The 24,895-nt window shown below is 45.3% G+C and overlaps 1 protein-coding gene across 1 annotated transcript; it reads right to left on the bottom strand.

Moving 5' to 3' along the window:
* Positions 1 to 4,010: 4,010 nt before the first annotated feature.
* On the bottom strand, positions 4,011 to 19,536 carry UMOD (uromodulin). The gene is made up of 11 exons (XM_025416349.3): positions 19,319 to 19,536; positions 17,459 to 17,657; positions 15,514 to 16,290; positions 15,298 to 15,405; positions 13,493 to 13,701; positions 12,388 to 12,536; positions 10,094 to 10,339; positions 6,877 to 7,039; positions 6,235 to 6,316; positions 5,470 to 5,511; positions 4,011 to 4,334 (listed from the first exon to the last, which is right to left on the bottom strand). Exons 2-11 carry the CDS (start codon positions 17,550 to 17,552, stop codon positions 4,273 to 4,275), a joined length of 1,932 nt encoding a protein of 643 aa, XP_025272134.1. The 5' UTR covers positions 17,553 to 17,657; positions 19,319 to 19,536; the 3' UTR covers positions 4,011 to 4,272.
* Positions 19,537 to 24,895: the final 5,359 nt, after the last annotated feature.

Genomic DNA, 24,895 nt, shown 5'->3' with positions numbered 1-24,895 from the left:
TCTCCTTCCACAAACCAATGAAACTGGTGCCATATTTATTACCAGAAACCAAACACTGATCAAAAGGGAGCTTAATACCCAAAGGGAAGTGAAAGAAATCAAACAGGCACTTGTTTGCACAATAGATTTCCAATTGTACCTTGTGTTCTTAGCTAATCACCTTAGAACACTTCTGCTTCTGTCTGGATGCCACTCCACTTGCGGCTAGTTAGAGCAAGGGAATAAATAAAGAAGCGGGGGATGGTGTTTCCTATATTTGACCCATAGACTCTACCCACCTTCAGATACTCAGTGTTGAGGAGTCTGGGAAGGGCCAGCTTGGTGAATCATGGAGTTATACCAGAGGACAGACAAACTAAGAGTCAGCATCACCTCTCCTCCAATCCCTCCTAATATGTGGGCTACCCTAGAGATTGGAAGGTATGGAACAGAGAGGAAGCCATAAATCTTGGACTTAGAACTGTCAGGCTTATGCTGAGTGAAGTAAGTCAGTCGGAGAAGGACAAACATTATATGTTCTCATTCATTTGGGGAATATAAATAATAGTGAAAGGGAAAATAAGGGAAGGGAGAAGAAATGTGTGGGAAATATCAGAAAGGGAGACAGAACGTAAAGCCTGCTAACTCTGGGAAACGAACTAGGGGTGGTAGAAGGGGAGGAGGGCGGGGGGTGGGAGTGAATGGGTGACGGGCACTGGGTGTTATTCTGTATGTTAGTAAATTGAACACCAATAAAAAAATAAATAAAAAAAAAAAAAAAAAAAAAAGAACTGTCAGGCTTAGACCTGGCTTCCGTAGCATGGTATCTGGACATCAATAAAGAAGTCGAAGCTTTTGCAGAACAAGTGGTCACTGCCTGTTCTGTGTTTCTGTGAGACTCTTTAAGGAGCTGAGGCTACTGAAGGCAGGGAGCACAGAGGTCTTGGCATTGGTCACACCTCCCAGCAAAACCCCAACCCGGGCAAAGAAAAGGTGCTACAAGCCACCTTCTCTACTCCTAGTACATTTGGAGAAAAATCCCCTAAATGTGGAACTTATAACCACCGAAAATGCAGGATTCCATAATTCATCTGGTCCCACAAAACAGTTCCTCCATCCCTCTTCCAACTACTCCATTCCAATCTGAACCATGCCACTAGAGCTGCCCTGTTAAGGCCAGATCTTAAGGTATTTTTTTCTGGCCCCTTAGTACATTTTTTGCTACGTCCTCCAGGCACTCTGCATCTCCCTGTCTCTGCTGTGCCAATGTTTCCTTGATTTGGACACTCTTGCTCTGTCATTATCCTCTTCTTTCAGATGTCCTTAAGAATGCTAGTAGGTCCTATTTTTCTTATCATTCCATATACTGTCACTGGAAGGTGTCAAGTTATCTCCTGGTTTCTAGTATCCTTTACAGGCTGGTGAGTTTCAAATCTGTATCTTTATCCCTGACCACCCCCCTTGAATATCAGATCCATCTGCCCGACTGCCTGCTGGACCTGTCTTCTTGGGCCAAGATGCAGCAGACCCAAATCTGAACTCATCCATTCCCTAAATCTCTCCCCTTTAAATAGCATCGTCTATCTTAACCTATGGTACTGGTATGTACCTGGTCGCCCAAGCTGGAAATGTGGCTCCTTCTTCCCTCACACTTCCAGTAATCACCACAACTTGTTACTCACTTTTCAAATATTTCTTGAATCTATCTTTCCTTCTTTAGCCCCATTTCCCAAACCCTAGTTCAGGCCACCTTCACCTTATGAGGGTGGCTTTAACGGGTGCCTAGTGGAGCTCCTTGCTTTCATTCTTGCCTCCTTTGATTCTGTTACCTCTCCTGCAGCCAGATGCCATAACATCACCTCTCAGCATTACCCCCCACTCCTGGGATCTGACCACTGGCCACAGCTCCTACGTCATCTATAGATTCTCCCCACCAGATTCTATATTCCAGCCAATCTGTGGCTCTCTGAACTCTTCCCCACCTCCTGACTTTTACATGTTTGCTATTCCTTCTGCCTAAATCATACTATGCCTGGCCTCCTACATATTTAGGTCCATCTCTCCCAGGAAGACTTTCCTGAGCACTGTAGGCTTTCTGGTGCTTCTTTTCTCTTCTCCTATGCCTCTATGGGCTGATTCCAATCCCACTCAATTACCACTATTATCTGTCTCCCTCTGAAGGCTGTAAGACCTTTATGGACAGGGATCCTGTCTTTGCAGTTCTAACCAGCACCTAGTAAGTGCTTGTTGGGTAAATCAAAGGAGGAAAAAACATAACATACATGCTTCAGAGCCTCTCCTGTGAGTAATGCTTCAAAACTTATGGCTGTCCAAGTCTTAATGAAACCTTTTGGGGAAGACACAAGATCCTGCCTCAGAGCCTTTACACTTAACTGTAATGCTCTTCCTCAGATATCCTCCTGCTTTGTTCTCTTACTTCTCTCAGTTTCTTTTTATCAGAAAGACTTTTCCTGACTGTCCTATATAAAATAACATCCCCATAGCTCTATTCTCTGTTCCTTATTTTTTCCCCCCAAAGTGCTTGTGCCTGACATTTCACATAATTATTGTTTAAATGTTTTCCCCCTTTTAAACATAAGCTCTTTACCAGCAAGGACACTGTTTTGATTACTTGCTATTTCCCTGGTGCCTATTCAGCATTGAATTTATGCTTAAAATATCTATTGAATATTGAGCTTAATACCTGATAAAAAACCAAGAAACTAAAGAAAAGGAAAAAGAACAGAGGAATAAAGGGATTAATTCTAATGTGTTTTCTTTTCCCTGGCTCTTGCCTTTGGCCCCGTTTTTATTTTTCTTTTCTTTTCTTTTTCTTCATGTTCTGTTGTACCTGAGTCAAAGTGAATCTGCACACAATTCAGCCAGTCTCCACTGACCATGGATTGACCATAGACAGGCCTGGGCTCTACCCCAAAGTCCTCCTATATAAAGCTCTTATGTAAAGGCAGCAGGTATAGGGATTTGGTGCATGTCCATATGTCTGCATGTGAGGTCCCTTAACTCAAGATACACATCCCCATAATCCCTGTTTGCTGATACACACGTGTGGTTTTCCCTGAGGTCAGAAGGCTCTAATAATGCAACAGGGCCTTGGTCTGTCCTGGAAAGCCACAGCTGGAGTCCTGGAAAGCAGCTGGTGTCAGGGCAGAAATTTCCCATCAGTGTTGGCTTCCACTGGCCTTGACACAGATGTCTGGCAACCTGGAATATCTTAGTTTCTGATTGTGCCTTCAGTGAGCCTCCTGGAGGACCCTTTGAAGCAACCCTGCCCAAAGAGGGTAGTGGGTCTGCTCTCCACTGCTGCTGCTGCTGTGGCTCTGTACACAGGCCTACATCTTCTGGATGCAGAGGGACGGGTGCAATGGAGGGAGGAGGTCCTTAGGATGTGTCAGTATATCCCCTCTAAAGATTGTGAGACTTCTGAAAACAGGGAGTGCATCTGTCTATTTCACTAGTGTCTCTCCAGCACCTATCACAGTACCTGGCATGTACTAGGTGCTCACATAAATGTTTCTGCAAAGTTCAATGGATCCTGTGAAAGCATCCTTATTATCCCCATTATACAGCACCAGTGGCCTCCAGTTACACCTTCCATTTCTGCCATGCCTGCCACACTTGTCATCACCATTCAAGTTCTCCCTTTCCTGCCATACTATAAGCTCCAGGAGAGAAGGCTTTGCGTTTGGCTTGTTTTCTTCTGTATTCCCTAACACAGTGCCTGACATATAGGAGATGGAAATACTTCTTGAATAAATGGATGAGTGGATGAATGAAAGCATGGGTGGATGAAGCTCGACATCCAGCTGACATGGAGACATTGTGGTTTTTATCTAAGGTTACACAGCAGAACTAATTGAACCCAGTCTCTCCGACTAGAATGTGAACTCCATGAATGTGGGGACATTGCCTGGTTGTTCTCACCACAGGATCCTCAGCACTATGATAAGTTCCTACCTTGGATAGTTGGTGCTCAATAAATACTTATTGAATGAATGAATGACTTCAACGACTGAGCTTTTAAAATTATTATTATTTTGCCACAATCTTTAAGGAGACATGGGGCCTCATGTGCACACATGTCACAAGTCCCATTTTGAAAGAAGGCAGAATTTAAAGATATTAAGATATTTTGTGATAATGAGGATTAAAGGTGGGGAAAGAGGAGCAGGTGACTGAAGTGTGAGTTCCCTTTTCTGTGGCTGGAGCACTAAGCGGCATCATCCCCAGCCAGCAGGAAATGAAGCCACAGAGCACAGGGTTTCCAGCTGCCAATCACTGAAACATCAGGGTCAGGGTGGCCGATAGAAGCAGAGGCAGGCAGACCTTCAGGAACCCTGAAAAGAAAGCAATTACAGGGCTGCTGCAAGCACTGACGTGCCTTTGTGCAAAACTAATGTAAGATGCCCCCTTTAGACTGATCGATTAGGAAAGAACACCCTCTCTGGGCTGGTCAGTTAGAGAAAGGAAGCTTTCTCTTATCTGCCCTGAAAACCAGTTAGAAAAAGGTGCTAGTTGGGGTGGAAAAATAGAAAAAGGGGCCCTCCCAGATGAACCAAATTGGAGAAGACAGCCTTTCCTCTAGCACTGGGATTGGTAGCTCCTCAAAAGGACACTCATGTGCAGTGCCCAAACTACTCAACCATCCTTAGTGACCTCTGATATTCACAGAGGACAAGCCTTTTAGGAACACCTTGAATCTTCAGCTCCAAGCTTCCTGGTGCAGGGTTGGTCTAGATCAGATAAAACACTAGGTTGGTGTAACACTTCTTTCAGATTGAGGTGTCAGAAGCCAAGAAGGGCAACAAGTTACATCAATTCATTTTTCATCCAGATTTTCAGACAAATCAGTGTGTCTGAAATCAAAGGCCATAAAATGCCACCTGTCCCTGGCCTTTGTGGTCAGAGAGGCAGAGAAAGAGGGTTTCTTGTTTATCTAACGTGTTCATCCCGGAACTAAGCATGGTCCTTGGCATGTAGTAGCACTCCACATATATTTGTCACCTGTTGAGTGAACCCTGCAAAAGGTGTTAGAGATGAATCACAAAGCTTCAGGAAGTGCCCAAGGTCTAGATCTAGTGTATGCAGGTCTACTGGGTATAAATTTGTGGAAGTATGTGTATGTCTGTACCTGTAAATATACATGCATGCAACTCTAGCCATCTCTGCATCTGTGTGTGTAAATATGAACACATGCATATGATCTAGTGTGTGTGTGCACACAAACATGTCTGGGTGATGAACACTCTGTGTGCCTGTCTATGCACCCCTGTGTCTGTGTGCACATATGCACTACTGTGAGACAGCACAGGTATATGTGCAGCCCCAGTACCAGGCATTTCCACAGATGCAGTCCCCTCTTTAGAGCTCAAGCCAAGCAGGCCAGGCACTCCAGCACATCCTGGGCCACAGATAAAAGCCCCAGAGGAAGGTTCTAGTGGAGGTCCCCCTGAAAAGAGGACCTGAACTTACCCAAGCTGCTGGAAGCAGCCCTTGAGACCACTGCCTGGACATCTATAAAGGGAAAGAGAAGGATCAGTGCAAAGAGAAGGCATGCAGTTGGCAAGAAACCTGAGAGATATCCCTTCAATTTGCCCTTCTCCTTGCAGTTAGAGTGGTCTTTTTGAAACCCGGATCTGATCATGTCACTTCCCTGCTTTGGACCCTTCAGGGGTTCCCCACTACTTTTGAGAGAAAGACCCAAAACCTTAGCAACTTTAAGTCCCCACATGGTCTGAGCCACCTGTATCAGCTCATCCCATACCAATGTCCTCTTACCAGCCTGCCCTTTACTCAGTTCCTCTAGCAGGTTGGGCTACCCACTGCCTCCACCATCCCCCTACCACCACAGGCCCTTTGCCCATGCTGTGCCCTCTGCCTGGGATTCCCTTCCCCTCACCCACTTTCCCTGACCTCTCTTGGTTAATCCCTCCTCAATCTGAATAATGCCTTCTCCACTGGTCTCTAAGCTCCATGTGATCCGGGTCTGTGTCTGCTTACAAGATCCCCAACTACTAGCACAGGATCTAGCACAGAAGAGGTACAAGAATAAATTTGTGCAATGGAATGAATCAATGACGAGGAACCGGTAAAAGGAAGGCAGCTTGAAGTCCACAGAATCCACTTTCTCCAGTTCTTCAGAATCCAGTAACATCCACGTGCCAGGTTCTGGCATCCTTCCTCATCTCCAGAGAATATTCCCCACCAGAAACATGGGGGAGGGAGTGGTTCTCTTACTTTTCCGTGTGATGGGACCCAAGTTCAGGACGCGGCTTTGGTCTATGATGCCTCCACTGCGGAATCTGGTCCCAGAGCAGGTCTGCAGGAAGAGGGCAACAAAGAAATCATTGCATGAGGGAGACTAGATGTGGTCCTGCCATGGGGAATGGGCTGCCCTCCCTCAGGGGCATCCTCCTGCCTCAGGCTGGGGCTTGAGGATGGTCGAGGCAGGAGTTGTCAGGAGATCTGTACATTTGGGTTTATGCCCCACATGATCTTAGGAAAGTCACTTAAGTTCTCTGAGCTGCTCTTGCCATATAGAGAACTAATAACATGCCTCATCTCTAGTTACTTGTGAAGCATTAAAAAGTTAACATAGATAAGGTGCACCTGCTGCTTTAAAATATCCGTGTCTGTTATCAGAACACAAGCTTGCAGATAAGCCAGAGCATTTACCAGCCTGTCACACTGCACTGATCCTGCCTGATTTCCCAACAGTTTTGGTCTCTCACATGGCTATGTCCAACCCCTCCTACTGCTCATTCTCTTCCTGGACTAAAAGGGAAACAGCAGAAATGTTTGTTTTCTTCTGGACCTTGTGGCCAAATGTCTTTGGTTATGGGAGATGGGGAGGAGCCTGAGGGAGAAGAGGCAACTCACAGGTTTGCATTTTTCATTAATGATGTCGCAGAGATACACTTCACAGTGCAGGTAGACCAGGTCGTAGTTCCCGGCAAAACGGAACATCTGTACAGAAAATCGGCCCTGAGGGGACTCCCCATTCTCCACCACCTGGATGGTTGAGTCCGTAGTGCGTGGACATCTGAGGGGGTTAAGTCACATAATGCGGGTGGTGAAGCAAGTGCTCTGGAGCCAAACTTCCTGGGTTCAAATCTCACTCCACCACCTATCAGCTGTGTGTCCTTGAGCAACTTAATTTCTTTGTGCCTCAGTTTCCCCATCTGTATACAGCAATTATTATTGGTGATCCATATCATAAGATAGCTGTGAAGATTCTTTTTAAAGATTATATTTATTTATTCATGAGAGACACAGAGACAAGGCAGAGACAGAGAGGCAAAGACACAGGCAGAGGGAGAAGCAGGCTCCATGCAAGGAGCCCGACTGGGACTCGATCCCAGGACCCCGGGATTATGTCCTGGGCCGAAGGCAGGCGCTCAACCACTGAACTACCTAGGCATCCCAGGTAGCTGTGAAGATTAAACGAGTTAACTTTTCTGATATATATAAAATCTGCTGACATAAAAATGTCATCAGCACAGGGTTGAAATTATGCTATAAAGTCAGTACTTTGGTTCCCCAGGAAATGGCATTCAGGTTCATTAGCTACCATTTGTCAGCTATCTCCTATGTTCCAGCTTCTAATTATAACAGTGGATGCTTCTAAGTCCTGAGGGGCAGTGACCAGATGAGAGAGAGTGTGTGTGTTTGTGTATGTGTGCGCGCGCACACATGCTCCCATGCATAGACATACACAATTGCACCAAAACTCAAAACTGCACCTGCAGAGACTCATGTGTGTGCTGGGCTGGATCAGGATACAAGGGTAGGCAAATTGGGTATTTTCTCAGTTATTTTACATGACTTGCTTGAAATTGATTTAGGAGAGGGGCTGAATGCTGACTGCAAAGAGGAAGAACCAAAAAGGGAACTATGCTTTGTTCAAACAATTCAGATCTGTTTGCAAAAGTGCAAACTCCACTTGACCAAATAAATGCCTTGAGGTTAATGGGACCACCCCCTGAAAGCCCCATGGACATAACCTGAACAGGGCATCCAAGGGTCCCCTCCCACCCCTCCTACTCTCTCCCCAACTGGCTCTTCCTTATATGTTCTGAGATGTTTGGCAGCCCCCCTGAACTGGCACTCCCTGACCCAGCTCCCACACATGCCTAGACAGGAAAACACAGGCACACCCCGCATTTCTTTCTGCTTCTTTTGCAAAACTTCTAAGTGTTCCATGATGTACATGCTCAATCGTTTTACTCTGGGGAAAAAAAAGTTTACAAATCCCTGCACTGTAGGTATTATTTATGCCCATTTCACATATGAAAACATGAATCTCAAAGAGATGAGATGACTTGTGTCTCTGGACTAAGAAATAACAAAGCCAAGATGTGAACCCAAATCTCCATGAATCTCCAATCTCCATCAATGCCTCTTTGCAAATCTTTGCCTTACCTAGAAACCACCTTCATGTGTGTTTTCCTGTGTTTCCCAACACCTGTTTTATTTTTATTTACTGGCTATTTGCCCTAAGTATATGTATCTTTTTATTGGAATACAGCTATTTTTTAGGAGAATCTTTAGATCCTGACCACAAACAGCAAACCAGCATTACTTGTCATAAGCAAAACACGATCATTTATAGATAAATATAAAGTAAAACAGTTGCCATTAAATTTTTTTTTTTAATTTTATTTATTTATTCATAGAGATTCAGAGAAAGAGAGAGAGAGGCAGAGACACAGGCAGAGGGAGAAGCAGGCTCCATGCAGAGAGCCTGACGTGGGACTCGATCCCCGGACTCCAGGATCATGCCCTGGGCTGCAGGCGGCGCTAAACCGCTGAGCCACCGGGGCTGCCCAGTTGCCATTAAATTTTAGTTAGCTCCTGTCACAGCAAAAAGCTCTAAAACAGACTTCTGCCTACTTTCTGTTGCAAAAGGGATTAGGCAATAACAGAGAGGTATAAACGTCAGATGAGCACCCAACTGATGCTTTTCCTTTGATGGAACCAAGCAGATTCTAAGAACCGAAACAGAATAGGTCACTGTGTCTCACAGATGCTTTTTCTGCCTATGCTATGAAATAGCATATGCCCCTCCCCTTTTCCTGCTTTGGATTTTTCCTTTAGCCCCATCACCACTAACATGCTATTGATTCCATCTTGTTTAATTATTGGTCTCGCCCTCTTAGAATATCAGCTGTATGTAGGGGCAGAGAGTTTTGTCCCCTCTATTCACTGTGCCATCCACAGAGCCTGGCACACAGTAAGTTTCCAAAAACACCTATTCTGTTTTGAATGACAGTGTGCATTATCTCCTCACAGTGTGGTCCAGTGTTCTCCAAAAGCAGCACGCTTGTGTCTTCCCTTTTACAATTGGTCCTTGGTTAACTGTGTCTCCATCTCACTCCTCCCACCCAAGTGTCAGCTTGCCTCCTACCCTGGATGGGCGCACCTTTCAGTCAGGTTTCTTAACCTTTTCTTGAGTCCTGGATACCTCCAGCTTTCTGGTGAAGCCTGTGCATCCCTCTTCCAAAATACTATTCTTTTTTAAATTTTTATTTATTTATGATAGTCACACACAGAGAGAGAGAGAGAGAGGCAGAGACACAGGCAGAGGGAGAAACAGGCTCCATGCACTGGGAGCCCAACATGGGATTCGATCCCGGGTCTCCAGGATCATGCCCTGGGCCAAAGGCAGGCGCTAAACTGCTGCGCCACCCAGGGATCCCCCAAAATACTATTTTAAGTGCATAAAGTACCTAAGCTTATAAAGGAAACCAGCTCAATTGAAGTACAGTTCTCAAAATATTACAGCATTTGATGTATGCATTATATATTTACTTATGTATTATATATAAATACATGTATTTACAAGGATATATTTTATAATGCATTAATAATAATTTCTAGTAGAAACTCTAATACTCTAGTAACTAAAAAGTACTGACATAGGTAAATGTTTTTACCTGTCCTGCTAATACTTCTGTGGTTTGTTGCCTATGTTCATAATGGATGGTGATGCTAAATTTCAGCTAGAGGTTAATGAATATAAAGATGTACTTTTTCCCCCAAATCCAAATCCAAAGGCTGCCCTCTCCTGCCCCAGAATTCCTTCCATGGGCCTTACCTGTCCTGGATGATGAAGTACTTCAAGGGGTCTGTGGCGTTGCTGCTGGGTGTGGCATAACAGTTAGTCATCAGCAGTGCAAACCGGGACAAATCACCCCCATCCAGCATGGTGCCCACATAGAGAAAGGCCTCTGTGGTCAGGGTCACAGAGGAGCCTTGGTAGGGCTGTGTGTAGTCAGGAGTCTGGAAGAGTGCCATCCGCACGGTGAACATGCCTGTCCCGCCCACGCTGATGTTTAGAGAGCTGCAGGGGGAAAGGGGTTGGTGAGAAAACCAGAGCTGAGAACAACAGATAGGCCACGCTTTCTTGTCTGTAGTCCTAGGCAGTCCCTGGCAGCTCTCTGCCTGTTTATCTAGCAGTAGGACTGGAACCCACCAACCACTGTAATGGTTGCAAACTGCAATGGACAGACATGGGTCACCTCAGGATCTTGTTGAAATGCAGGTTCTGGTTTGGTAGGTTCAGGTGGAGCTCATGTTCTGCATTTTCAACAAGCTCCCATGTGATGCTGATGCTGCTGATCCATAGACCACATATTTGTAACATGTCCGCCCCCCTCACTTGGTGGCCCTTGCCTTTAAGAAGTCCAATAAACAAATTCTCAAGGGAGTCACACACACATTCCTTCTTTGGTCTCAACCTGGAACAGTTAAAAGGGATGGCTATGAGTCCTACAGGCCTAAGTCAGAGTTCTGGTTCCACCTACAGTAGAAGATAGAGATTTTGTAAATAGATTGTTTTTAACCACATTGAAAACAGCTACACTGGTTTAGATTTCACAGGATGAGCCAAAAAAGGACATCATAGGACTGATATGCTGGGAAATAAGGCACATGATAAAAACTCAGTAATGTGGAAGTCCATTTTGCAGGTGAGAGTTGCGCTATTGGTTTGGACTAGGGCAAGATATCTAGCTCAAACCAGAAAGACATCTGCATACAGATGTGTTGCTCCCTGAAGTCCATCAGTCCTGTGACATGGCCCCATTGCTCCAGGACACTACTTGGCCAGACGATGCTCTGGCCAAAGGCCGACAATGAGCAACCTTCTTCCCTCAAGTCAGCCATGCACACTCATCAGTGCCTAGTGCCCTTCCCAAAGAACGTGTAACCATGGATGAGCTTCATAGTGAAGGTCATGGTAGAGTCGGGGCTCTGGGCTTGGAGGCCTTGATTTAAATCCTAGCTCTGCCATTTATTAGACTCTAACTTTGAACAAGTTACTCAATCTTCTCTGAGCCTCATTTTCCACACCTGTATAATGGGAATAAGAATAATAGTAATGGCTACACCTCTTAAGGTGTTCTAAAATTTCTTTTTTTAAAGATTTTATTTATTTATTTATTCATGAGAGACACAGAGAGAGGGGCAGAGACATAAGCAGAGGGAGAAGCAGGCTCTCTGCAGAGAGCCCAATGCAGGACTCCATTCCGGGACCCCAGGATCATGACCTGAGCCAAATGCAGATGCTCGACTGCTGAGCCACCCGGGTGCCCTAGTGTTCTAAGATTTCAATAAGATGTTTCCTATAGAGCACTTAACACAATGCCTGACACATAGTCAATTCTTCATAAATACTTGTTATAATTACAACTGTAATTTTTTTCCAACATCAGCATCATTGGCCTATGATTCATCCCACTCAGAGATTTTCAATTTTATTTAGCAACACTGTCTATTTGTTTATTTATTTATTGTAATAATAAAACTTCTTGTAGCACTAATATGGGTGAAACTTCTCTGGTTCACCCTGCAGGCATCCCCAAGCATACTTCCTTAAAGACCCTCAACTCTAAGAGGCATAATTTATAAACATCTCTTTAATCAAATTCCTATTTATAGATAAGGAAGGAAACTAAGCTCCAAATATGGCATATGATGGATATATCATACATAGCAGGTCTGGACCAAGAGCCCTCCCTTCTTCCATCTGGTCCAACCACCCTGTCCCTCTTATAAGCCAGAGGCCCTAATATTTAATCCACATATGCCAAGCACTGTTGTGCTTCTAAGAAAGGTAGTACAAGTACCACTAAATCAATTTCACAGGTGAGAATACTGACACCCAGAGTGGGGCTATATCAATTTCCAAAGCCGTCTGGTTAGTATGAGCCTAGACTGGAGTCTGGACTCCAGGCTTCCTAGTTGGGCTCCTCCACTGGAAATACTGCCTCCCAGTCCCCCCACCCAGCTCTTAATGGCTGATAGTTAACAGGAAAGCTGAGGACCTGGTGAGTAAGGGGTTGCAGTGTAGAGATGGTCAGGGGTACTGGAGACCCTTTCTGGCCGTACCTGACTATCGGCTGCAGGGAGGTCTCCAAGCTCACTTTCATATCCAGGGGGTAGGAACACTCAAAGTTGATTTTGATGTTGCGGTCACGGATGATGATCTCATCTGCCAGGTAAAGAGTGTTGCTGTATGTGGCATGAGTTTCATTCCTCTGTATTGAGGGGTTGGAGAGAGGAAAGGGCCATGAGAATCTGAGTAGGATTCAAAACCAAACGGGTTTCTCTGGCCACCTGTGAGCTACCCTCCCAGCTGTCATGATCCAAAGTTACAATGACAGCAGCCATTTATGAGCTGGGCCCTGGGCTAACCACTCCTCCTGCTGCACCACTGCATTAACCCCTCCAATGACCCTAAGAGGCAGGGCTACTAGCCTCCTGCCTCATGATGTGGAGACGGGGGTTCATAGAATTGGAGTAACTCTTGAGTAACTCTCTCACAGTACATGGGATCTAATAAGCCTGGGCTCTTCGAATTAGGCCACACTTCCTCTCAAACAGTAAAAACACTAAAAACTATGTCCAGACTCATTATTAATGCTGGAATTTCAAACACTGTGCTAAGCAAATAACAATTCTTTTCTTCCTTTCTTTTGACTTCTTTCCTTTTCTTTTGGGGGGATGATGGAGTTGGAGAAGCCTGTGTTCCACTCAAACATTGACCTCTGGGTCACTTTTGAGGAGGTTTCTGGAGGTGAAGGCCTGGTTCTGAACACCAGTGATGCAGACCTTGCCCCTCTCAGCACCACCCAAGACAGACAGACCTGCTTCCTAGCCCTGTGCTAATACCTCTGGCTGAGAAGAATCACTGCCCTCTCTGGGCCTTTCTGTTCCCATCTGTAAGATGGGGAGCTGTCACCATGGATCATTCTCTTTATTTAAAGCTAGCATTTATTGAGCACTTACACTGTGCCAGTCACTGTCCCAATCAATTCCTACATATTAGCTCATTTAATCCTCTTAACAACCCTGTGAAGTAGGTACTATTACCATACTCCATTTTACATTGAGGAAACTGAGGCACAGGCAGGCTTATACAACTAGGAAATGATAAAGCCGGGACTTGGACCAGGCAGTGCTCCAACCCTGTCCCACAATGGCCAGGACATACCATCATCACTGTTCCACAGGGACCATCCCTGGCTGGGGTCACCACAGATACCCAGTCCCGGTCGCCCCTCTCATTGAAGCCTGAGCACTGGCTGTCACGCAGGTACATGAAAACCTTCTCAAAGCCCAGGCTCTTCAGCTGACACTTGCTCAGGGACACCTTGATATCATTGGGCCTACACTCCAGCCTGCGGTCCAGGAGGGAGAGATCTGAAATAGGCAGAGAAGGCAGGATTGGAAACCTGTGACCACAATTCAGGGCCCAGCTGGCCACCAGCTGAAAGCATTCAGATTAGTTTCTGTCTCTTTTTGTGGTCTCCTCTCAGAGAGACAGAGACACAAGATTGGATTCTGAACACCACTAGATGGATCCAGGTGGCCAACCATCAGCTCCATGTTGCCCTAAGTGTGCATTGTATACAAAAAGCAATATTATTTTTGTGTAATCCACCCCCCAGAACTAAATACATTGAATCTTGGGGCACCCGAGTAGCTTGGTGGTTGAGCGTCTGCCTTTGACTCAGGTCATGATCCTGGAGTCTCAGAATCAAGTCCCACATTGGGCTCCCTGCAGGGAGCCTGCTTCTCCCTCTGCCTACGCCTTTTGTCTCTGCCTCACTCTCTGTCTCTCATGATTAAATAAATAAAATCTTTAAAAAAATACACTTAATCTCAGTAAAACAAAACAACAAACTAACATATTAATTACAATTATCTTTCCATCCTTTCTATATCAGAGAGGTAGTCCACACTAGCTACTGAAGTTTTTAAAGTATACATTTGCTAATTTCTCTTTTAAAACAACAGAGTGCAGACATCAGGCTAAGTGTTTGGGGCACACAATGACATCCAGCTGGATTTTTTTGAAGTATTCCAGCTGTAATACTTCAATTAAATTGCTGCTGGAATTTAAGAATTCTCTTTCACTGTATTTATTTTTACTGTTACCTTCTAAGGTGTTACTTGCCACAGATAGATGTAGCAGTGGCCATAAATGTCCCAAGTTTATATAAAAGAAGGATTCAATCAATTTAAAGAACAAGTTAATAATAAAAATCATAGTCTAGGTAGTACTTGGATAATACAAAATTATAAAATTGGTACTTGGATGTGACTAAAATCATGACTAAAGTTTGGGAGATACTCTCCTGCTTCAATCATTGTACATATGGGGAAACTGAGGCCCACGGAGGTCTGCTTAGGATCCTCTGCTGGTCAGTGGAGGACCCAGCCCTCCAAACCACAGGCTGGTCACTACTCCTCTGTTCTTGAGCTGCAGAAATATGGCCTAGGCAGCCTTTGGACAACATGTGGCAGCCACCTGTGCTGTGATGTGGGAGCCTCAGAAAGGAGGCTGGGGGTAATGGGGTCCCCCAAGCTCTCGGAGCTTTGGGGTCAACTAAAGGGAGCCTAGGAGCCCAGAGAGCTTCTCCTGTTTGGGGGGTTCTTTTTTGTTTTGAGTTTTTAAAAAAGATTTTATTTATCCATGAAGACACACATAGAGAGAGAGGCAGAGACATAGGCAGTGGGAGAAGCAGGCTCCTCACAGGGAGCTGGATGTGGAACTTGATCCCAGTACCCCAGGATTATGCCCTGAGCCGAAGGCAGATGCTCAACCACCAAGCCATCCAGGCACCTCAAGCTTCTCCTGGTTTTGACAGATATTACTGGATCCACTTTTCATTCACATGGGATGATATGCATCCCTGCATCATCCCCACATGTCCCCAACTCACACACAGCCATGTATCCCTCCCCCAGTTGCTGCCATTTCTCAACGCATCACCCTCCTCCCACTGGCCTCACCAGTGACATTGAAGTCCTGTTTGCACTGGCAGCTCCACATGCCATCATGGGATTTGCAGTCCTCTTCTACACTGCACTCCTCACATGTCCCCAACACAGAGGTGGGGTCTGCAGGATCACAGACACAGACAGTCAACAGGGATGCTCCGGGGTCTCCCGTGGTGCCCACCCAGGCCCGGAATAGGGGGTGGAGGGGGGGGGGAGGCGCCCGCTCACCTGTGCAGTAGGCCAGGTAGCACTCAGGGGTCTCCGTGAGGTTGTAGACATAGTAGCCGCCGGCGCAGGCCTTCACCTGGATGGACGCATCCCACAGGCAGCAGTGGCCCCTCCAGTGCGCACAGGCTGTGCGGTTCACGATGCCCTGGTCTCTGGTCGGGTGTGTGCCATTGAGCCACATGGGCGCGGCCGTGTTGCAGTGCAGGACTGGCACGCAGGTCTCCGCCAGGCGCACCCCACCTGGCCCTGTGAAGCGGTACCAGCCGTTCAGGCCCACGTCGCAGGTGTAACCTGCCCCGTACTCGGTGCTGCGCCAGTACTCATCCAGGATGCGATGCTCCTGGCACGGGTCCGCGCACACCAGCGCGTCGCCCACGGGCACGCAGTCCAAGCCCGGGCCGCAGGAGCCCGGGGAGCACTCACAGTGCTGCCCGTCCCCTCGGTAGCCCGCTGGGCACACGCACGAGTAATTGCCCTTGTTGTTGATGCAGGTGGCCAGGGCATGGCAGCGGCTGAGCCCCGGCTCCGAGCACTCATCCACGTCGATGCAGCCCAGCCCCGGTGTCAGACGGAAGCCGTCGGGGCAGGTGCAGAGGTAGGAGCCCAGCGTATTCATACAGCTGCTCCCCTCCGAGCAGTTGTGGGCACCAGGAATGGCACATTCATCCAGGTCCACGCACTCAAAGCCGTTGCCAGTGAAACCCACCAGGCAGGAACATGTTGTGACCATCCCATCCTCCATGCAGGTGGCATTGCTGTGACATTCAGAGCAGCTTCCTGTGGACAAAAGAGCCCAGCCTCAGAGTGGGAGCAGCTGGGCCAGTGGTCACCCAGAGTCCTCCGCATCCCTTAGGGTACCATGTTTTTTTTAAGATGTGGTCCCTGGATGACTCCCTCCAAAACAACTAAACAGAACTCCCCTGATGATTCCACTGTGCATTCTTCTCTGTTAAGCATTACTTTCAAACTGTGTCTTCTTTTAAAATATCCATGTTTCCACATGCAGAGGAATAATGCAGAGTTCTTGACACTTTGGTAAGATTTAGGTGTCCATGTCACACACACACACACACACCCTTTGAACATTTAACAGATCTTCCCTGCCTTTCCTCTGAAGACTTCCCCAACTCTCCCTGATAGGGGCAGTCACACTTTGTGTGTCAAAGTCACACTTTGACATCCTCCACGACAATGAAAACAATAAAGATATTGAGCTATCGTTTATTAAGCACTTACTATATGCCGGACACTAGGCTTTTCACTCATTATCTCATTGAATCCTCCCTAGTGGCCCTGTGGGATTGCTTTTGTATTTACCCTGAGCAAACTGAGATTCAGAGGGTTTAAGCCACTTACTCTGTTAGTAAGCAGCAGAACCAAGACACAAACACAGGCGGCAGGACCACAGAGTATACGCTCTTAACCTCTTAACTATGACCCTGAAATGGCATTTACTGTTCCCCAAAGTGCTCCAGCTCAGGGGAGATATTCGGCTCCCTTCTCCAGGAGAAGCTGAAAGCTAGATGAGGATAATGCAAAATCCAATGGAATGACCCCTTAAGAGTGCAAGGGAAGGTGTTTGGAAACCACTTAGGTGTGTTCCAATCTCCTGTGTGGTTGAATATGTTCCTGACCTTCCAGTAAAGTGCCAGGGGATCTTAGTGGTATTCTAGACTCTTGCCTCTCAATGTATGATCCAAGGACCATAGACAGCATCAGAATTACCTGAGAGCTTGTCAGAAATGCAGAATTTCAGACCCTACCTAAGGCCTACTGAATCGGAATCTGCATTTCAGCAAAATTCTCATCTGAGTCCTATATACATTAAAGTGTAAAAAATGGATTTTGAATAAATCAAATTCTAAGCATTATAGGAGATGGAGCCAGACCTGCTCTGTTAACAGCAGCATTGTTCCCTACACACACACACACACACACCACTTACTTGCTTCCACAGTATCAATGTTTGCAGCTATGATGACCCAAGAGGTTACCACCACTACCATCCACACCGAGGTCAGAGAGGAAAGCTGCCCCATTTTTTTCTGCTCTTCACAGTTACTTCTGGTCTGGAGAAGACCTGCCCAAAGGCAAGGACAGGTTGACCCCTTGGCGTTTCCTCCCTGTCTGTGATGCCTGGAGTCCTGTGGAACAGAGATGGGTGGGATAAATACATGATTGAACTCACTTCTCCACAGTTGAGAGGAGTGCTTTGGTTGTGCACTGCACAACTCCAGAAGATGCCATTTATATGAATGACAAAATATGTGCAGTATTGTGACCCTTGCTTTGGTAGTTTTCCCATCTGTTACCCAACTCTTACTCCCACCCGCATATTAGCCTCTGCTTCCCCAATCTCAGTGCATCTGGAAGAAGTGAGTCTCTTTTGAAACAGGAAGCAGCAAGGTAGGGTAGCACGTTCTGGACTCACCATCTTTTTTGGAGGTAGCTTTGCTTAAGATAAGTAACTCAAGAGATGATGAACCTTCACAAAAGGTTTTAGTGTTTCCAGAGCGGTCACTTATTATTTCACTCAGTTGGTGAAATAATCCTAGGTGAGTATTACTATTGCCTCAATTTTTATAGCTGCAAACTAGAGTAGTATAGTGGTTAAATGTGTGGGACCTGGAGCCTGCAACCAGGATCCAAATCTGTATTTCACTAATTGCTAACAATGTAACACTGGGAAAGGTATTTCAATTCGCTAAGAATTAGTTTCCTCATCTATGAATAGGGATTATTGTTTTTACAAACTGAGTGGCTGTGATGTGCCAGGCTCAGTTTGAAATCCCTGTGATCAAAGAACTTGTGTTCTGGAGCTGTGTTTTCCAAGCCTTTGTAACCACAATCTGCTATAAGGAAAATATTTTTTGCCATAACCTGGTGCTGTTGCTTGTGTATGTACATGGGTACACACACACACACACACACACACAATATAATACGTTTTCTAAAAAAAAAAAAAAAAACAAAAAACCCTTATCATTACTGTTTGCATTGCTTGCTGACAGAGTCTATAAAATTTAATTAAAAGAAAATTTTGGGGGATCCCTGGGTGGCACAGCAGTTTAGCGCCTGCCTTTGGCCCAGGGCGCGGTCCTGGAGACCTGCGATCGAATCCCACGTCAGGCTCCCGGTGCATGAAGCCTGCTTCTCCCTCTGCCTGTGTCTCTGCCTCTCTCTCTCTCTCTGTGCGACTATCATAAAAAGAAAGAAAGAAAGAAAGAAAGAAAGAAAGAAAGAAAGAAAGAAAGAAAGAAAGAAAGAAAGAAAGAAGAAAGAAAGAAAGAAAGAAAGAAAGAAAGAAAGAAAGAAAGAAAGAAAGAAAGAAAGAAAGAAAGAAAGAAAAGAAAATTTTGGATATAATCCACAAGTGATTTCATGATTTACTAATGGGTCATGACCTATACTTTGAAAACACTGTGGCAGATGATAACTGACTCCATGTTGTCATGGAGATTAACTAAGATGATATAAGCAAAGCAGGATCTGACACATAGCAAATGCTATTGTTCACTGCCGTACCCCAGTGCCTGGTACATAGTAGGCACTTTACTAATATTTGTCGAATAAGTGAAGAAATAGTAGTCATTATTATTAGAAAAGCATAGCCTCAAAGATAGGGAGATTGACCAACAAAGATAATGAAGCCAATAGTCAACAGAAGAATGACCCAATCTAGGTCTGACCCAAGTGTCCAATCTCTTCATTTCCTTTCTGCCTCTCCCAAATGGAATGGGAATTAGTAGGCAACTAGGTGGGGGGAGAAGTGGCTAGGAGAAGAGAGAGCCATTGATAGCCTTACCTGAAGCCAGAAAAGTAGAATTAGTCTGTTTACAGGTGTGTGCCTCCTATATATACATCTACCCCTGGCTGGCAATCTCTCCTCCAATTATTCTCTGGTTTTGTTTCTTGAGATTGTTTTCTTGAGGGTGGAATATTTTCCCCTTTGGGCACAGTGTTTTCCTTTCCTAGGCTGTCAGATTGTTGTTGTTCTTTTTCCTAATATGTGGACACCCCAAGGGACTGACATTGGGGGGTCAAACTTGTGCCTGCAAATATAAGGCCTCTGTTTTGCACCTTTTGGCATAAAGAGATTCCTTAGTTAGAAATTAACTGAAAAAGCAGTGCCAGGGTACTAGGCTTTTTCTTGGTTACTGAGAAGGACAAGGTAGACCCAAGGAGCCAGGCAGAGGCCAGTATCTGAAGCCAGGCTGTGCTGGGGAAAAAGCGGTATTTGTTAGCACCATTAAGACATGCACCTGTGGCCATTTGGGTTCCCTGTCCTGGGGTGGGCACTCTGCTGAAGCATACTCTGTCCTCATGGGCTCAGCAAACTCCTCTACCATCCAAACATGAGCAGGAGAGGAAGTGAAAATAGTTGAAGGTCAAAGTGAGAAAATAATTCAGACATTACCGGACCAGACCCAGTTTGTAAAAAAAGGAGGATAGGCCCCTTTGGGAGGTGGATAACTTTCTTGACCTAGTAGACTGGCTTTTGAGTCAGTGTGCCTGGCTCCAGATCAGCCATTTATTGTGTGCCAGATGGCTCATTTCTTAATCTTCCTGAGGTCATTTTTATTGTCTGTAAATGGAAAGTATCCATCTCTTAGAGTTGTTATGGTGGTTAAAGGAGAGGATGTGAGGACAGAGGTATAGTAATGACTCTATCTGTGGAAGTCACTTCAATGCTGCTTTGCTGATGTACAGTCACAGGAGTTGAAATGGTAGAGCATGGGTTCAATCCCATGGCTCCTGACCTATTCCCAGATGGCAGTCCAGTCTAAGAGTCAATCCCACTGAGAAAAACTGAATGTGTGTAGACTTGGGCTGAGCAGGAAATAGAACAATGACCCACTGCATTTATTTTTTCAGCATCTTTCTTATCCTGCCTCATTTAGTGGTAGGGTAACCATCAAGCACTGTGCAATATACTCCTCAGGATAATTTTGTAGGAGTGAAACTTCTGGGTCAAAGAATGATGCCATTTTAAGAATTTTGATACTTCCCAAACAGCACTCCAGAGAGAGGTTTTTCAAAATAAACTAGTTTAGGGGCACCTGGTTGCCTCAACTGGTTAAGCATCTGACTGGCTTGGGTTGTGATCTTGAGGTTCTGGGATTGAGCCCTGCATTGGGCCCCCTGCTCAGCGATGCTTCTCCCTCTCCCTTTCCCCCTCCCCCTGTTTGTGCGCTAGCTTGCTCTCTCAAATAAATAAATAAAATCTTTAAAAAATAAATAGTTTATAATCCCACCATAGTACCAAGCCTGAGCATTTTTGCTTCATCTTTGTCCTTCACCTTTCTCAAAAAAATAAGTGAGAAATCTCATTGTTTACTTTTTCAGTTCTTCAATGAAAAGAGAAATCATTATCTCTCCATTTGTGTGTTATTTTTTTCTCAACTGGCCATGTCCTTTTTTCCCTCCTATAGGAATGTGTCCTTCCTCCTCCTCCCCGCCCTACTGCTTGAGAAGAAAATAAGTGTTCTTAATATTCTTTTTCTCCATTTTGGATGGTGAATATCATTTCTGGTTGGTGCCTATGAGGCCCTGTCTAAACCCGAGTCAGGGTGTCCTTAAAAGATTAAATGGAGGCTCCAGGTAGCTCCTGGAATTGTCTGGGCAAAGGCTACAGACAGGAAAGTGGGGCATTTGTGTTGGAGATTATTCATCAGTCTAATAACCACATTTTTCATTTTTCTAGTTTCTATATTTGTTGCTTGTACATCTTGGGGCTTTGGTGACTCTATAGGGACTGCCCCTCCCAGTCTAACTAATTCCTAGAAATAGTGATAGCAAACAGATGACCTGAGATCTGCCTTTCATATGCAAACCAACTACCCAGAGCCCTCCTTTGCTGGGGACTCTCACACTCTGGGCCACTATTCCCCTACCCTAATCACCCCAGGGCCAGGCACCAGACAACCTGGGACAGTTCCCTCATCCCAGGGCCTGTGGAAATTATTCACACTATCCAATCCTAAACCTGCTTACCCTGTCTCTCCTGTTCCTTCCCATGGCAACCACAAGAAAGGCTGTTGCTCATATCTCCCCTCTCCCTTGGCCTCCTGATTGACCCTGGTGCCTCTTCCTGTGCACCCCCTCCTTAGGATCTGTGAATATAATCAACCGTGTTCTCAATGGCATTCACCTTCTCATCTGTGAGCCTTGCTATATCTGAGAAAATAATAATAAAAACCTACCTAAATAATAAAACCTACATTTGTGCCTCCCCCACACTCAACACAGCTGGATCGTCCTGTGGTATTTTTCTAGTTGGTTGTTTTTCCACTCTTCGAAATTCCTACTGTCTCCCATCCCCACACATTTAATGACATCATGATCTTCTCTATTGGAGTCACTAAGCATTGCTTCCCTCATCTTCTCATCTTCCTGTCTCTGGACTCATCTTTCATATCTCCTCTCCTGCCATGATGGGGGCATCATCCTTCTTCCTGGGCTCATAGCCTTTCTGACTTACCTTCATTTATCCCTACCTCCTGTGACTTTCTCTTCTCATAGCTTCTTGGAGTATTCTCATCTGCTAGTTCCTTCTTTTTTTTTTTAATTTTTATTTATTTATTCTTTCTGCTAGTCCCTTCTATAGAAACTTTCCTTTGACCCCACACTCCCTCCAACCACCATCCTACTTTCCATCCTATCATAGCCAAACTTCACAAAAGATTTATCTGCACACTTTCCACTCAAATTCACACTGATACACTTCCTGAACTGCCAGCTCATTGACATTGCTCATCAAGATCACCAAATTTGACCTTTTTATCCTTTATCTTACTTCCAGAAAAGTAATAAAAATCTCTGAACAAACCTTATTCAGCTTATCAGAAGTTCCCATCTTCTTGGAATGCTCTTCTCTGAACTTTTAAACATGGGTAAGAAATTTGATCTTAATACTCTTGACAGCTGTCACCTTACTGAGAGTCTCTCTCTCGGGTCAGAGACTATATTGAATGCTTTCACATTTAGTGTCTCATACAATGAGGTGCAGCAACACATTACCAAGAAGACTGTAGTTCAGAAATATTGAGTTGCTTCCCTGAGATTATGCAACTAGCCCATGTTAAATCCATACTACAGCCTGTATCTTTTTTTTTTAGAAAATACTTTATTTATTCATGAGAGACACGGGGGGAGGGCAGAGACACGGGCAGGGGTAGAAGCAGGTTCCCTGCAGGGAGCCCAATGTGGGACTCGATCCCAGAATCCTAGGGTCACAACCTGAGCCAAAGGCAGATGCTCAACCACTAAGCCACCCAGCTGTCCCTACAGTCCTTATCTTATTCAGATTACTCATATGATGCATTGCACTCCTTGAGATAAAAAAATATTCCATGCTCAGTCATGAGGGATAAGTGGTTTCAGGTCTTTTTTTGAAAGAATGAAGCTAAGGTGTGGAGAGATTTGAAAAACGGATCAAACAGAATAGAAAGGATTTATGTGAGAGTAGTGTGTGTTATACGGGGTAGAAACTGAACCAAGGGAGAAGATCCTCCCAACAGAGGGTCATCACCAGCCTTACTTACCTATAACTGCTTATCCCAACCTGAGCCCCCACTTCCTAAAGCCCCAGATGCATTTGCATTTGGTGGACCTGCAGGTAGTACATGCATTCTCTGGCTGCTGGCCAATTGGGGACTCCATTCTGCATGATTTACTCCTAGCAGCCTCCATGAACCCCTCCTATGACCAGGAGCCATATAGCCTTAGGGCTGAGGCAGGTGAACCTTACACCACGTCCTGAATACTAACACCTGCTCCTGTCAGGGCAGTCTGGCTCAGGTGAGTTTTAGGGCCTCAGGCTGTTCCCTGCTCCATCTGGATGTGGACAGGCCAGATTTAGAGGTGGGAGAGGTAGGCTTAGGAACTGGATCAGGAGGCCTGAAAGAGTACAAACAGCCTTTCTCTTACATGACAGGTGAGAAGTGGAAAGGCCCAGAGGATTTGTAAAGACCTTGGTCTGTAAGATAATATGCCTCCTTTTTCTAAGAGGAGCTCTCTTATCACTTGGCCAAAAGGATTATCATGAATCAGCAGCATGAATCAGTAGTCAGCTGAGTGATGACTTCCCAATACATCTATGTCCTAATCCCCAGCAGCTGTCAATGGTACCTTACATGGCAAAAGGGAAGTTCAGGATCTTAATGTGACCTTACCTGGGCAGGCCTACCAGCTAAGGAATGCAGGCTGTCTCCAGAAGCTAAAAAAGACAAGTCAGGGTACTCCTCCAGAGGGGACAAACCCTGATGACACCCTGACTTCAGTTAAGTGTAATTGACTTCTGATTTCTGGCCTTCAAATCTGTAGATAGTAAGTTGGTACTTTTTCAAGCCACTAAATTTGTGGGAATTTGTCAGAGCAATAATAGGAAACTAATACAGAGTTTGCAGTGGGGGAAGCAAGCAATATATTAGTGCACAGCAAATTAAGATGCAGTCAAATATTGGTATCTAGAAAGGCCTCTTTGAGGTGGTAACATCTGAACTGAGGTTTGAAGGATGAAAAAGACACATCTGCATGAAGATCCTTGGGAGTGTATCGTGTGTGCTTTTAGGCAGAAGAAATAGCCATGAGGAGAGAGAGAACTTGAACTAAAGAATAGACTGGAAGCATGGCTGGAGGCTAGAAAATGAGAGGGAGGGTGGAAAAAGCAGAAGAGATCTGTGAGGCCAGAACTTTCTAGGCCTTAAAGGTGTGGTAAGCAGACTGGATCTTATTCTAAAGGTGATAAGGATTCTGAGTTGGAACAAGGTAGTGTTGTAAGCCTTCAAGACAATGGCTTTTTAAAAGATCATTTCAGCAATTTTATGGAATATGGATGGGGGAGTGAGCACAGAGGTACAGAATGGCAGTAGAAGCACACCATTCAGGACACTTCCAGGGCTGAGAATGGTGGGAGGAAGTGGAGCAAAGTGGGTGGAGTCACATGGAGGGAAGTGGGTAGAGTCCTGTAAAGATAAGTGAGGCCTGTGTCAGTGGATAGAAGTAGGTGCGGGTCAGTGCAAGTGGGTGGAGTCACACAGACTGGTGGAATTATTTTTAGGGTAGTAAACAAAGGGAGTTGAGCATTATTCTAACACGTTGCTGCTTAAGAAAGTGGATCACTTACTGAGATATAGAAGACTGGAGACACGTTTGGGGCCAAATCTCTTTCTGTCAAAATGCAGCATAAGCAAATCAATCCCCACTCTGGGGACTCCAACCTAGTGGAAGCAGTGTCTGCATAGTAATTAAATGCAATACCTGGAGTGAGAGTGCCTGGGATCATATCTCAAGGGCTTCCTAACTGTGTGATCCTGACTGGTTGTTTAACCTCTCTTTGCCTCAGTTTCCCCATGTGTAAAATGGGGATAATGAAAGGGAC

Source organism: Canis lupus, chromosome 6 (genome assembly GCF_003254725.2).
Source record: "Canis lupus dingo isolate Sandy chromosome 6, ASM325472v2, whole genome shotgun sequence".
In the NCBI taxonomy this organism is placed as follows: domain Eukaryota; kingdom Metazoa; phylum Chordata; class Mammalia; order Carnivora; family Canidae; genus Canis; species Canis lupus.
Note: the sequence above shows the minus strand (reverse complement) of the source record. Positions and strands in the feature narration are given on the sequence as shown.

What these genes read in the sequence shown, in the direction of transcription:
- UMOD (XM_025416349.3), bottom strand. Translation starts at nt 17,552, where the DNA reads ATGGGGCAGCTTTCCTCTCTGACCTCGGTGTGGATGGTAGTGGTGGTA. An exon ending in CATTGATACTGTGGAAGCAA is followed by an intron (nt 16,291 to 17,458) that starts GTAAGTGGTGTG and finishes TTTTGTCCACAG; the next exon opens with GAAGCTGCTCTGAATGTCAC. An exon ending in CCTGTGGAACAGTGATGATG is followed by an intron (nt 12,537 to 13,492) that starts GTATGTCCTGGC and finishes CCCTCAATACAG; the next exon opens with AGGAATGAAACTCATGCCAC.